The sequence below is a fragment of the Geotrypetes seraphini genome, chromosome 6, assembly GCF_902459505.1.
Source record: "Geotrypetes seraphini chromosome 6, aGeoSer1.1, whole genome shotgun sequence".
Classification (NCBI taxonomy): Eukaryota; Metazoa; Chordata; class Amphibia; order Gymnophiona; family Dermophiidae; genus Geotrypetes; species Geotrypetes seraphini.
This window is the reverse complement of record NC_047089.1, coordinates 55,446,694-55,461,229: the sequence shown is the minus strand read 5'-3', so window position 1 is coordinate 55,461,229 and position 14,536 is coordinate 55,446,694. Positions and strand designations below refer to the sequence as shown.

The 14,536-nt window shown below is 41.0% G+C and overlaps 1 protein-coding gene across 5 annotated transcripts in view; it reads left to right on the top strand.

Annotated features, from left to right (window-relative positions):
* Positions 1 to 14,536, top strand: part of SMAD9 (SMAD family member 9) — a 63,791-nt gene that overhangs the window by 43,327 nt on the left and 5,928 nt on the right. For all 5 annotated transcript variants that reach the window (XM_033949027.1, XM_033949031.1, XM_033949029.1 and 2 more), the window contains exons 5-6: positions 5,843 to 6,064; positions 9,421 to 9,677. In XM_033949027.1, the coding sequence (XP_033804918.1) occupies positions 5,843 to 6,064; positions 9,421 to 9,677 (479 nt within the window). The remainder of the gene's footprint in view (positions 1 to 5,842; positions 6,065 to 9,420; positions 9,678 to 14,536) is intronic.

Genomic DNA, 14,536 nt, shown 5'->3' with positions numbered 1-14,536 from the left:
ACTGGGTAACAGACAGTACTTTTCGAATAACTCCTAATTTAGGAACATTGGGCCTGTATGCAATGAGATGTTTCCTGCAAAGGCCGATGGATAGCAAGATTTTATAAGTAGAACTTCCTGTATTCCACAGTGATGATACAACTCTTTAATGTCAATAATCAGTGGCAGTGTTTTTGGTTAAAGTACCTATAATCAGTTAATTTTGACTATATATTCAACAAGATATTCATTTTTTTTAGATTCTTTATTCATTTTACATCTTGCAACAAGTATATCAATAAATGACAGTTGAAATTAAATACATCACTTGAATTTCTATCATATTTAACATGTATACATAAAATTTAATCCCTTCCCACCCACCCCTGCCATAACATATGCAATCAAATATAACCTATAAAATAATCTTTTCTACTGATCCAAGCATTGAATAAAAATTCAGAATTCCCCCCCTCCCACCCCTTTATTTGTACTGTATTAAAATGGAAAACAAGATATTCAGATAAGTTGGTGACATTACCCCTGATATTCAACTGGTGGCAGACATATTTTTCCAAGCACTGATCACTGCTGGCTAAATTATGCCCTGATATTCAGTGCCAGGTCATGTCTGGGTACCAGTACTAAATATTGGGGCATAACTCTGGGTGGTCTTGCCGCCTAGAGCTTATGCAAGCCCAGCTGATATTCAACTGGGCCCTGGCTAAATATTGGGCTGGGGCCCACATAATTATTCTTTTTTTAAAAATAGCCCTATGCTCCCTCCAACCCCCCCCCCCCCCCCACCACCACCAACCATACCCCCTTGCCCTTCCCCCAGCCTGTGAAAACAACTCCACTGGAAAGCCTCCTCAAACGTCCTAATCCACCCAAAGTGTAGGTAGCGACCCCCCGGGCCTATCTACATACCTGGTGGTCCAACAGGGGTTTTCCTGGACAAGAGCGAGGAGGCTGTGCTCCTGCCACCGAAAACTTACACTGGACCATCAAGTATGTAGGTAGGCCCGAGGATCCTACCTCTACATTTTTAGGGGGTTGAGGGGACTTTCCAGGTGGGTGGATTCAAGGGCATGGTTTTAAAATTTTTATTTACAAAAACATGTTATGCAGATGCCAGCCCAGTATTCAGTGACTCCTCCCTAGTGCTGTCGTTGACCAGCCTACTTTTTAGTTTGGCAGTCTGAGGGGATATTCAGAGGCACTCTCTGGTTAAGTGCTGCTGAATTAGCTGGAAGTGATTTAAGCAGGCTGAATATTGGCCCTATTGAATATAACCATGTGATAGTGTGAGCAAGGTTGGAGCAATGGCCTTCGGAAAATACAGTCAGGCAAAGATAACAAGTAAAATAAAACCGCTTTATTAAATATATGCTGAATCCTGTCACCCTACAGGCACAGTCAGTAAAGAAAAATGTCTCTTAAGTTTAGTCACAAATTTTGCATAGGTTTGTAGCTGACAGTTCCCAAACGTACATCTAATTGCAGGATTGCACAAACACAGGTATGGCTCTAGCCAGACCTCAAGAACAGAATTCTTGTAAAACCAAAGCTTGGCCTACTTTATCCAGGCTCTGGTGGCTTACACATAAGCAGGAGAAACCTATACTGCAGGATGGCTTCTCTCCTCCCGGGGCCTCCTTGCTCTGTTCTGCCAGAGAGCTTTTACTTCCCGCTCATTGTTAAGTGCCGTGCTCCTACCCAGACAGCCTCACTCCCTCACAAACCAGTTAACGTTTAATTAGCAAGTGATATAGCATCTTTCAATTGGAGAATGTGAAAGTGGTTTACAAATCTGAAACAAGAAGCAGAAATAGAAAGGAACTACAAATGTGGATAGGAAAATGAAGCGGAAAAGACGACGAAGTAGAATTGCTCAAGTCAGTAACCGCCAAGTTACCTGCCCCCAAAGTCTGAGAGGAGAAATGAGCCTTCAGAGAAGCTCTAAAGTTCAAATAAGACTGTTCAGCTCAAAGGGAAAGGGGGAGGGCATGCCATAACATAGAATCGGTGAATAACAAGGTGGAGTGTTGGTGGGCATCTGAATATCTTAGGCCTGTTATATCTGCAGCAGCCCATTTATCATTTGATCTATTGTTTATTGGAAAATATTGCAGCAATCATCTCCAAATATTACCAAATCACATAGACTGTATTTCTTCCAAAACTTTGAAGCCAACTTTTCAAAATGATTGGGTTTGCCAAACCTAAAGAAAAATACCATTCTTAGACACAGCCAGCGAGCTTGCTCAACATTGCGGGTGCTACAACACCCACAGAGCTGGCACCTCTGACCCAAACAGCCCCTTCCTCCCCCAACAACCCTTAACATCAGATATAAAAAAACAACAACAAAAAACCCCAAAGCTCTTTCAGGCAAGGCCAGGGGCCCAGTCCGATCATCCTGTACCCCGTCAATCTCTATTTATTTCTTCAGATGTTGATTTTCCTAAATAGTCGGTATAAGGTCACCCTAAGAGTTGAAATGTGGATGTTTTCCCTCTCAGTTCATAACCTGACTTCTCTATGACATTGGTCTCAGAGATCTTGTGAAGCTACACTCTGTAGGAAGGGGGTGTGAACTATTTTCCAGTGTTTAGTCAAAATGCACCTCACAGTATTAAGCAGTGGCCAGTTAGGCCAAAAATTGGTTCTGGAACCAATGTGTGACTCTCCTTTTTGAGCACAAATAGGTCATACTGGAATGGAAGATGTATATGAGGGGGCCGCTTAAAAGTTCTCAGTCCAACCAACAAAGTTGGGACAGTCTCCATCAAGGGCTATACACTTTGTCCAGCGATTTTCCACTTTTTTTGTTTCGTATTTTTCCGACGGAATAAAAAAGTGGAAGTTAATACGCAGGTATAACTTTACCCTTGCTATACTTTGGATACTGATTGCTGAGCGAGTCAATATTTGGTGTTATCTGTTTGGCTATCTTTCCATTGTTTTTTGTATGGATTACATTGAATGACCCCTGACGCAGGCGGATACACCAAAATATAAACTGTGTCAGGTCCTTCAATAAATGGAAGTTTGATTTCTCAGGACTTGAAGGCCCCTTGTGCTTCTTGGTTGTTTTGTACTTTGACTCCCTCTCTATTTTGACTATCTGAACCCTAATCTAGGCATCTAGCTTTTTCACTCTTAACTCTCTTGTTCAGCCTCAATGTGGTTGCAACACAGGGCAACATTTCTCACTGGCTGCCTCTATCCTAGGTACTATATGAATAAAATGGTGGTGCCAAATATTATTTTAGGGTATATGTATGAGGCTAGGGAAGCACCCAGAGAGGGCACTTTCTAAAGTTGAAAGGGGATAGATTCCGTACAAACGTAAGGAAGTTCTTCTTCACCCAGAGAGTGGTGGAGAGCTGTAACACTCTTCCAGAGTCTGTTGTAGGGGAAAACACCCTCCAGGATTTCAAGACTAAGCTGGAAAAGTTCCTGCTAAACTGGGACGTACGCAGGTGAGGCTGGACTCATTTAGTGCACTGGTCTTTGACCTGGGGGCCGCCGCGTGAGCGGACTGCTGGGTGCGATGGGCCACTGGTCTGACCCAGCAGCAGCAATTCTTATGTTCTTATGTTCTTATTTTTTTATTTATTTTTTGAACCTGTTTACTCAATGCAAAAAAAAAAAAAAAAAGCATACAAATGCAAGATATGAACAATCGACACATTTTCCAAATATTACATCCAAAACAAATAAATCCTAAAGTAATAGAGAAGACATTGAGAGAACCAAGACCTGGATTCTAGTTTACAAGACCTCTTATGTAATCCGCCTTGAACCGCAAGGTAAAGGCGGAATAAAAATCACTAATGTAATGTAATACTCTTACAAAGAACCCCCTCCCGCCCCCTTATAAGCTATGCTCAGGCAACAGAAGAGGCGCTGGCTTCTGCAATGTGTTCAACATTTGGCTCCGCAACATGGGGGAAAGAGTGAACAAATAAGAAGACCAAACAGAGAAAAATTTTACTTGGTTTCCTGGAGTACTGGGCACACATAGATTCCCATAGCATCAAAGTATGAAATTTATTCCTTCAATACCATATGGAGGGTGGAGCATCTTGTAGCCAATGATTAAGGATACACTTCTTCCCTAAAATATAACTTTTACTCAAAAGCAGACTATCTCCCGAAGAGTGTACCTAGTCATTTCTTTTTTGCTATTGGTATAGGCCTAATTTAGCACTCAACTCCCACTGCCACTGAAGCTTAGCCTCTCAATGGTCAGCTTAGTAGCAAAATAAGGAAAGAGATACCTTTCCTTCCAAATCTTCTGTGTATAGCCTCTGGAACCCACCTAGCTCCTCCCCTGGTTTCTCCTTACAGGAAATCAAGCTAGGAAATTCCTGTTAATCTGTACTGATGCCAGAGTCTATAGTATGCCTGTGTAGCAAGCATACAAAAGTGTCTGCTATGGCTACAGTAGGTCATTTAATAACATCTGTGAAACTCAAATAATTTCCAAGCTGCCCAAGTAAACATTTCAAATATCAGCTGCTTTGTGCAAGCATTTTAATAATAAATTCACACTCCCTTTCCCTCCCCCCCACCACAAAAAGTGAGGTGAGAGCGTGGCATAGTGGTTAGCACTACATAGTGAAACAGAAACATAGAAACATGATGGCAGATAAAGGCCAAATGGCCTGTCTAGTCTGCCCATCCACAGTAACCATTATCTCTTCCTCTCTCTAAGAGTGGTTAGAGCTACAGCCTCAGCACCTCCGTGCAAATCATTTGCATGCAAACTTGATAGTGAATCAATCGCTGCCAGAGAATCAGCCAACAGCAATTGAGTCGCTATCTTTAGTGAATCTGGGCCTAGGTATTTTCCTGTTCCCCCAATCTAAACTAAGGGCTCCTTTTACGAAACCGCGTTAGCGGCTTTATCGCACGCGACTTTTTATCACGCGCTAACCCCCGTGCTAGCTGAAAAACTACTGCCTGCTCAAGAGGAGGTAGCAGCTAGCGCGGCCGGCAGTTTAGCGTGCGCTATTACGTGTGTTAAACCACTAACGCGGCTTCGTAAAAGGAGCCCTAAAACTTAAATTTATAGGCCATGTCATCTCTATAAAATTAAACCTTGACTCGGTTTACAGTAAATAAAATAGAGGGAAGAAAATTTTACAATTTGGAGAATAACCAAGTTTTTTAGATGTTTATGAAAGATTTGAAGAGAACCTAGATCTCTCAACCACAGAGGAATATTGTTCCATAATTCAGTTATTTTGAAAAATAAAGACTTCCCCAATTTACCAGTAGAGGCTATGCCTTTCAGTGAAGGGAAGGATAATTTAAGTTTTTGCATAGTTCTAGTCAGACCAGGTCTTTTAGAATTCCAAGACAGAGGGATTAATAAGGGACAAATGCCGAACAAGATCTTAAAGGTTATACAGGCACATTTAAAGCGTATCCTGGAGATTGTTGGAAGCCAGTGAAGTTTAGCTGAGAGTGGAAACACATGCTCAAATGTACTTTTACCGAAAATCAATCTAGCCACAGTATTTTGAATCAGCTGAAGTTTCTGTAGGCTATTCTTGGTCAAACTTAGATAGATAGAATTACAATAGTCTAACCATGAAAGAATAATCTAATCTAAATTTGTAACCAAGGCATTTGGAGGGTTAAACAACTGGCCCGAGATCAAAAGGAGCAACAGCGGGATTTGAACTAGGCTTCCCTTGTTGTCAGCCTTGTGCTTTAACCACTAGGCAATTCCTCCTTTGGTGGCCAAAGATTTTCTCCCATTCTTAAAGTTTAGTGAATTAGATTCAAAATTAGCTGTGCATACATGAAAATTACCAGATAATTCCTTCTATCATTTTTCTTTCAGAATTCCGACCAGTCTGCTATGAGGAGCCTCTTCACTGGTGTTCTGTTGCTTACTATGAGCTCAACAACCGGGTAGGAGAGACGTTCCAGGCGTCCTCTCGAAGCGTATTGATAGACGGGTTCACAGATCCTTCAAAGAACAAGAGCAGGTTCTGCCTGGGCCTTCTGTCCAATGTGAACAGAAACTCTACCATAGAAAATACCAGAAGGCACATTGGAAAGGGTAAGAGCATGGGAAAGAAACAGAAAGCTGTGTTAAAGTTATTTTTCCACATTATGGAAATAGTTTATGAATATTGTATGATTCGGTGTTCAAAGTTAGTTTCCACAGAAGAAATCACTTTGTAAATTTGAGGCCTTTTTGCTGTGTGAGATTTCTTTTATAACAAATAGCTCAAATCTGCTCAATTTATCTAGTTGACATTACACATCAGGCCTTTTGTACTAAGTATTTTTCCACAGATTTATTTATTCAAATTTATTAATCATCTTTCTAAATCCAAAATTATTCTGCCCGAGGTGATTTACAAATAAAACATCTAAAATAGCATCTCAGCGTAGCTGGTTTAAAGAAAGGTTTGGACAATTTCCTGGAGGAAAAGTCCACAGTCAGTTATTGAGAAAGACATGGTGGAAGCCACTGCTTGCCCTGCATCGGTAGCATGGAATGTTGCTACTCTTTGGGTTTTGTCCAGGTACTGGTGACCTGAATTAACCATCATGAGAACAGGCTACTGGGCTTCATGGACCATTGGTCTGACCCAATAAGGCTATTCTTATGTTCTTATATAAACACTAGCTTGCACATAAAACACAAAAATAATCTCAGCAGTCTTCTCCCTTTCACCATACATGTTACAAAGGGCATTCAACAGCAGAGGTGCCAAAACATTACACTTCCATCTGAGATGTCTTTGGAATGTCAAGCAGTTCTTTTCATGGTGCAATGGAGCTCCACTGAAAGAGCTTTACGATGACGCTTTACTCCCTTCGTGATCTACACTCTAGTACAGGGGTGTCCAACCTGTGGCCTGAGGGCCGCATGCGGCTCAGTGAAGTATTTTGTGCAGCCCCGGTCAAGGGCAATGCAGTGTTTTCCTCTGCTGCCCTCGGGTGTTTACCGTCTTGCCGGCTCCTTCCTCTGTCTTGCTGCAACGTTTGCGTGTTTGTGCTGCCCCAGAAACATTTTTTTCGGCCAATGCGGCCCAGCGAAGCCAAAAGGTTGGACACCCCTGCTCTTGTATATACCAGTCAATCCTCTCTTGTAAATATCGGTTTCCCTCTCCAACAAAATCCAAAAGGTCATTATCATCAATTTGACTTGCATTGCACACCCAAAATCACCCATGCAGAAGAATTTTATGCTGCCTGTAGATGCTTTGCCAAACGTATAAAATAAAGGCCACTGCAGTAATTAAGATGGGGCAAAATTAAACTTCTCACCAGTATGGGAAACACTCTTAAATCCAGAAAAGGACATAGACTCACCAATTTCAGTTTCCAATGCCTGTTATATCTGGAGTTGCAAGCCTAGATACAAAATGAGAGACCTCCTGTAGAGAGTAATTTTATTACAAGTCGCCTGTTCAGGTTAGACGTCTGTTTGTTAGGGCAGATGCGATTCTGCATTGGACGCCGGTACTCCATTCTCAGCTGCTCCTTAGGCAGCCGTGAAGACTGGCATCCTATACAGAATCAGGCCCTATGTCTTCAGAGTGTGCCTGATCAGTGCATATTCTATAAAGGTACCTACTTTCCTTTACACAACTGGGTATGTATGTTTTTCAGTGCAAGCAGTTAGGCTAGCCATGGAGCCTGTGTAAATGTGTGCACCTAATTTCAGAAGATACTCAAGTAACTTTATTTGGTTCTTTATTTGATTCTTTAGCCCGTCCTCCCAGAAAGCCCTGCCCAGGCTCCAATCATATGTGCACCCACTTTACAAATATGTCCTATTTGTGCACATATTTACAGAATAATATGTAGGCATGTATCAAGTACATATGCGTACATTTGTGTGTATATGCCAATACTTTAAATATTTATGCAATTTTATAGAATTACACCATTTCTGTCTAAGCTGTGAGGCCAAAAATTTATCTATCTTCCCCCCAGACAAGTATTGCCACTGGTGTACTTTTGTATTAAAAAACTTGGCCTCCTCTGAAAGACATCAATTCCCCACCTCACCCCAGGCCATCACAGTCATATGAGTTAGTTTTTCCATTTGATTTGCACTTTTTTTTAGCCCTAATGGGTTATTCTTCAAAGTGGCCATCCTTTTGCTTTCTTCATTTTTATCCTAGTTCCATATTCAATAAATCTAGAACATGTTGCTGCCTTTAATGCATCCTAGACATTGGCCACACACGCACACCTGTGTCACTCGAGACTATATAATCTTCCAATAATTTTCCCATTTTCTTTAAAACTTGTAGGTCTGTCAGTGCGACATTATTCATCACTCAGACCATAGATCCATCCCCCCAACCAATTGTTTTCCTAAAATCTAGATGTACTGGAGCTTAATCTGAACATACTGTCTGGTCTATGAAACATTCAAACACATCCACAGAAAAGGGTGAACTGAACAGAAAATAGTTCAGCCTGAAGTAAGTGTTGCCCACTTGGGATAAACATGCAACATTCCTGATCAATGGATTTTTGAGCCTTCAGACATCAACCACAGATTTACCCCTTAAGTCAGCAAAGTGATCCCCTGATGTCCTAGTAGGCCCCCACCCCCTTGTCTGTTTGTCCTTTGGACTATCTAAGTCAGGGGTGTCCAACCTTTTGGCTTCCCTGGGCCGCATTGGTAGAAAAAAATGTTTCTGGGGCTGCACAAACGTGCAAACGCTGCAGCAAGACAGAAGAGGGAGCCGGCAAGACGGTAAACACCCGGGGGCAGCAGAGGAAAACACTGCATCACCCTCGACTGGGGCTGCACAAAATACTTCACTGGGCCGCAGGTTGGACACCCCTGATCTAAGTCATCCCCTAGATGTATAAGGAAGTACACCCAGGACCCAATTTTCTGGAAAGACTGTAGAAATTGAAATTCCCTTTGTTAGGTGTGCACACACAAACAGAACACACTGGTAGGCCCGCTGTCCTTGCTCTATTGCAAGGATCTTTCCTTTCTTATCCCTCCATTTGTTAATTGTTTCATACTGGCAATTTTTTCTGAATAGCGTTGCTGCACCTGCGCTATTGGACCTTCCAGCAAAATATACCGTATTATAGTGCTCTCCTTAAACCTGGTCTTAAGCTTTCACTGAGAGCTTCACATCACATAGTTTTATGTAATGTCCTCTAACCTTAGCATTGTATAAAAAAAAGTAAATAAATAACGCATATTAATGTGTTCTACACTGCTCATGCTTTTAGAGTTTTATGGGACCATAATGTATTTTATTTATTTGGATTTATTTACGTCTTTTTGAAGGAATTCATTCAAGGCAGTATACAGCAAGATACTGCATGTATGCCTTGCAGCCATCCAATAAAAAAGTTTCTTGCATCAGTATAATACTCCTTGCTGATCTATGTAAATTAATGTGGCTATCTGGCTCCTTCCAGGTGTGCACCTGTACTATGTTGGGGGTGAGGTTTATGCCGAATGTGTGAGCGACAGCAGCATTTTCGTCCAAAGCCGCAACTGTAACTATCAGCATGGCTTCCATCCTGCCACTGTCTGTAAGATCCCCAGTGGTTGCAGCCTTAAAATCTTCAATAACCAGCTCTTTGCCCAGCTTCTTGCCCAGTCTGTGAACCAGGGTTTCGAGGTGGTTTATGAGCTGACCAAAATGTGCACCATCCGCATGAGCTTTGTGAAGGTAAGGATGTCTCAGAAAGAGTACCTCAAACAACTTATGGCCTAGATCTTTACTTCTAGATCTTGAGGACCATCAACAGATCAAGTTTTCAGGATACTTCTAATGAATACGCATGCGCGAGAGATCTGCATTCAGTAGTTATAGCTGGCATGAAATCTGTCATGAATATTCATTATGGTTATCTTGAAACTTGACTTGGTGAACTTTGAAAACTGGGATTAAGATCAAGGACTTATGCAGGACAATTCTTTTATAGAATAAACTCATAGGAGTTTATTCTATAAAAAAATATAGGCACCTATTTCCTTTTATAGAATACAGCCTAATCAGATATGCATGTGCTTAAAAGTTAGGTATGAGTAGTTTGATGGTGCATTAGCACCTAATTCCACAGATAACACATGTAACGTACAGTATTCTATAAGTTACACATGGTAAGTTTGAGTCTCAGCCAAGCTCTACCTGTGTTTATGTCCCACTCACGCATACGAGGGCTAATTAAAATGGCAGATGAAGAAGACGTGTCTGTAAGAGTAAACAGCACGGCTAAATGTTTCACCACCGTATGTATTTCTAACATTTCAAGAGTTTCATTACAGCTCTTTTCAAGTTTAACACAGAATTCAATCAAACACCTCTGGCGTACTCTCGCAGACACGTTTTTCTTATCTGGCATGACAAAATGTACAAAGTTCTTACTCTCACTGTGACCTAACAGTGAAGACTACTGCAGTCCAGTTGCAGCTTCAGATTAATTGATGTATGAGCTTCACAAGAACCAGCACAACATTGCCATATCTACTTCTTGGAAAGAAAAACAAAGGCAGTCTCATTACTTTTCAATCAGTCCTCATACGTGTTACAAGGGACATTCAATAATTTATCTAGCTGAGTCTGCATGTTGAGACATGTCACAAGGTTACTCATGCACAGCTGTGGCTCAATGCCAGCCTAACATTCCAAGAAATAGGATGTCAGAAGAGTCCTCATGTGAATCAAGTAAGAATCTGCTAGATTTGGAGAACCGTTCAGTGATAAAATTTCTCACAAAAAAAGGGAAAATGCCAAAGGAGATCCATGAACTCATGACTGCAGTTTATAGTGAGTCTGCCCCCATTATCCTTCAAAGTAAAAATTTGGAGCAAGCAGTTGTAGTGGGGTAGAGAGTCCATTGAAGAACCTCACACTGACTGGACAGCCTGTAGAAGCAACTTCCACAGAAATGTGCAAGAAAGTTGAGGATTTAATTTTGTCAGACAGAAGAATTATAGTTTCTCAAATAACTGAAGAAGTGGGCATCTCAGCAGGTACAGTTTGGAAAATAATTCATGAAAAGTTGAGCATGTCCAAGGTTAGTGCAAGATGGGTTCCAAGAATGTTGACACCATGTTAAAAGGCCATGAGGCTCCAGTGCTGTCAGGAGAATTTGGAGATGGTCTGTGAAGATCAAATTAATTTTTTTCATTGTTTGGTGACTAGAGATGAGACTTGCATCTATCACAGAGATTTTGAGTCCAAAATAGAGTCAATACATTGGAAGCACAAGTCATTCCCCAACCCCAAAAGTTCAAGACAGAAAAATCTGCAGGCAAAGACATTGCAACAGTCTTCTGGGATGATGAAGGACTTTTGGTTATGGAGTGCATGCCACATAAGACAACCATAGCCAGGGAGAGATATGCCAACACAATGATCACGTTGTGGGAATCAATCAAGGAGAAAGGTGAGGAAAACTGATAGCAGGCGTGCTGCTTCTTCACAACAATGCACTGCTGCATACATCAGGACAATCACAGGCCGCCATCTGAGAATGTGGGCTTCAGCAGCTGAACCATCCACTCTACAGTCCTGATCTGGCTCCCACGGATTATTTCCTGTTCCGAGTTTTGCAGAAATCTCTCCTTGTGACAACAGTTTTCAAGTGATGAAGTAGTCAAGGAAGCTGTGACATCCTGGTTTGAAGGTCAAACAGAAGAATTCTTTTCAAATGGGTTAAAGTCATTGCAGGAAATGTGGATGAAGTGTATGGAGCAACCAGGGGACTATATTGAAAAATAAAAATTTTGAAAACTCTTTTCTTTCCTACTGAGGTAGATAAATTGAAGTCTAGTATCCTATTTCCATCAGTGGCCAATCCAGATCACAAGTACCTGGCAAGATCCCAAAACAGTAAAACAAAATTTTATACTGTGCATCTCAGGAATAAGCAGTGGATTATCCCAAGTCCATCTTAATGATGTCTCCTGAACTTTTTTAATCCCTGGCAAGCTAACTGCTTTTATCACATTTTCTGGCCATGAATTCGAGTTAATTACACATTGAGGAAAGAAATAGTTTTTTCTGATTTGTTTTAAATCTATTACATATTAGCTTTGTTGCATGCCCCTCTAGTCCTAGTATTTTTGAAAACAATAAACAAGAGATTCATGCCCACCCAATCTACTCCACTCAGTATTTTATAGACCTCTATCTTTTCTCCCAGAACCTTCTCTTTTCCAAGCTAAAGAGCTCTAACCTCTTTAACTTTTCCTCATAGGGAAACTGTCCTATCCCTTTTATTATTTTTGTTGATGTTCTCTGTACCTTTTCTAATTCAGCTATATCTTTTTCAAAATGCAGTGGCTAAAATTGCACATAGTATTTGACATGTGGTAAAGGTAGAGATCCTAAAAAAAACAACCCAACAACAAAAAACCCCAGCTGGCTTTGGGGTCTCTATATTCAGATAGAACAGGCTCCAGAAACAATTTTCTGAATATAAAATGCCTTAATGGCGCCTTAAACAGTAGTTCTAAAGTTGGTCCTGCTCTAAAAGCTTCTAAATTGAGAAGGCCATTTGAGAAGGCTTGTGCCTAATGATTGGTGTCTTAGGCAGTTAATCAGATTTGAAAAATGTGTAAATTACTGCTCCTCTGAGCAGCAGAGGTGAATATCAGCTCTTAACTGGCTGCCTCTGGGACGCTTACAAAGTAGCCTAATTTGGCTTGGATGCTAATTGGACATTTTCAGTGGCATTCTGTCCGGTCAAGTGTTACTGAATATACCTGCTTAGCTCCAGACAATCAATTTAAAAGGTCAGAAGCTATTTATGGCCGTTCAAATCACTTGAATTGTGATCCCAGAAATATTTATTTTCCCCAATACTTCTCAAGCCCAATATCCTTTGCCAGTTTCACTCTGTTTTATTTTTGAAGGGGGGGATGATGTTGGCCTCCACTATCCCTCCAATGGAGCACTGCTTAATAAGTACACCTTTCTAAAACCTGAACATCATGGTTAGCAGGTGTGAATCCCAATGTCAATTTTTTGGGGACAATGGCACGCATTCTCCTGAAATGAGGAACACACATTTACTTTTTAAGCCTATCTTAGTTTCACCCAGAACCAGTGTTGTGCTAGTTACTCTTCAAAAGTAATTAATTTCAGTTACTAGTTAGTTCTCAGCTTAAAGTAATTACTATAGTTACAGTAATTAAATTGCTCATTTAGGAAAGTAATTGATGACTGATTACTGTTGCCTGTTTAGAGTAACTAAATGCTTTTCCTTTACTGATACCACATCCAAGAATACTTAATGGTAAAAGCCATATCGTATGTGAAGAGGTAAAACATTCATCTTATATACAACCCCAATGTGAATATTGTATAATTTAATTTATTGATACTTATTTCAAGATAGCGTAGCTGGTTTTAAGAAAGGTTTGGACAAATTCCTGGAGGAAAAGTCCATAGTCTGTTATTAAGACATGGGGGAAGCCTCTGTTGCCCTAGATTGGTAGCATGGAATGTTGCTACTCTTTGGGTTTTGGACCAAGTATTAGTGAACTGGATTGGCCACCATGAGAACGGGCTACTGGGCTTGATGGACCATTGGTCTGACCCAGTAAGGCTATTCTTATGTTCTTAAGTTTGAGCACCTCTTGCCAACCACATCCTCTGCCATGTCATGTCATATTGTGCTAGTTACTCTTCAAAAGTAATTAATTACTGTTACTGGCATAGTGAGAAAGTAATTAACTACAGTAAGCAATTCCTAGTAACTCAATATTGCACAATACTGCCCAAAACACACCTGGGCGATACCCACTTGCCATAATTACCTTTAAATGTGTTTATCCTTGCTTTGTAAAATCGGGATTTAGACTTTTATGCAGTACAAAGGTTTAAATCAGAGCTTCCAAAACAGTGGATTGGGACCACAAAATTCACCTTTGGAGTTGTGACCTGGGTTAGCTCTCCATTCTACGCCTCTGAGGGGCTCCTGATGAAGCATTTTGTAGAAACACAGCTTGTGTTGATTCCTACATGTGAATCTCCATAATAAAGTACTTTTTTGTACTTTGTCCTGTGTACCTATCTTTGGGTTCCCACTTCACTTTGATTGCTTGGCTTGCTTTTAGTGAGACATCTGTATTTTCTGTGATTTTTGTGGCATTTAAGATTCTACATATGGGCTCCCCTCAGTTTTTCTTGTCATATCTATTCCTTTGTGTTTCAGTATGGGCCCTGCATTCCAGTCAACAACACTTATTGAATGTCCCCGCAGTCCAGAATATTCCATCTCATACATTTCAGAAATTGATTTTTTTAGTGCACTAGGACCTGAACTATGGGATGCCCTCCCCATGCCACTAAAAACACATCTGTTTCAACTAGCTAGAGAATGACATGGGGACAAATTTGTCCCCGTCCCCGTGGTACCGCAATATCCCCGTCCCCGCGAGTTCTATCTCTGTCCCATTCCTGCAAGCTCTGCCTTAACTGCACAAGCCTTGAATACTTATGATTTTAAATTGTTCAAAACCTTTGCAGATGAGGACAGAGCTTGCAGGAATGAGACGGGGACAGAGAGATCCTGC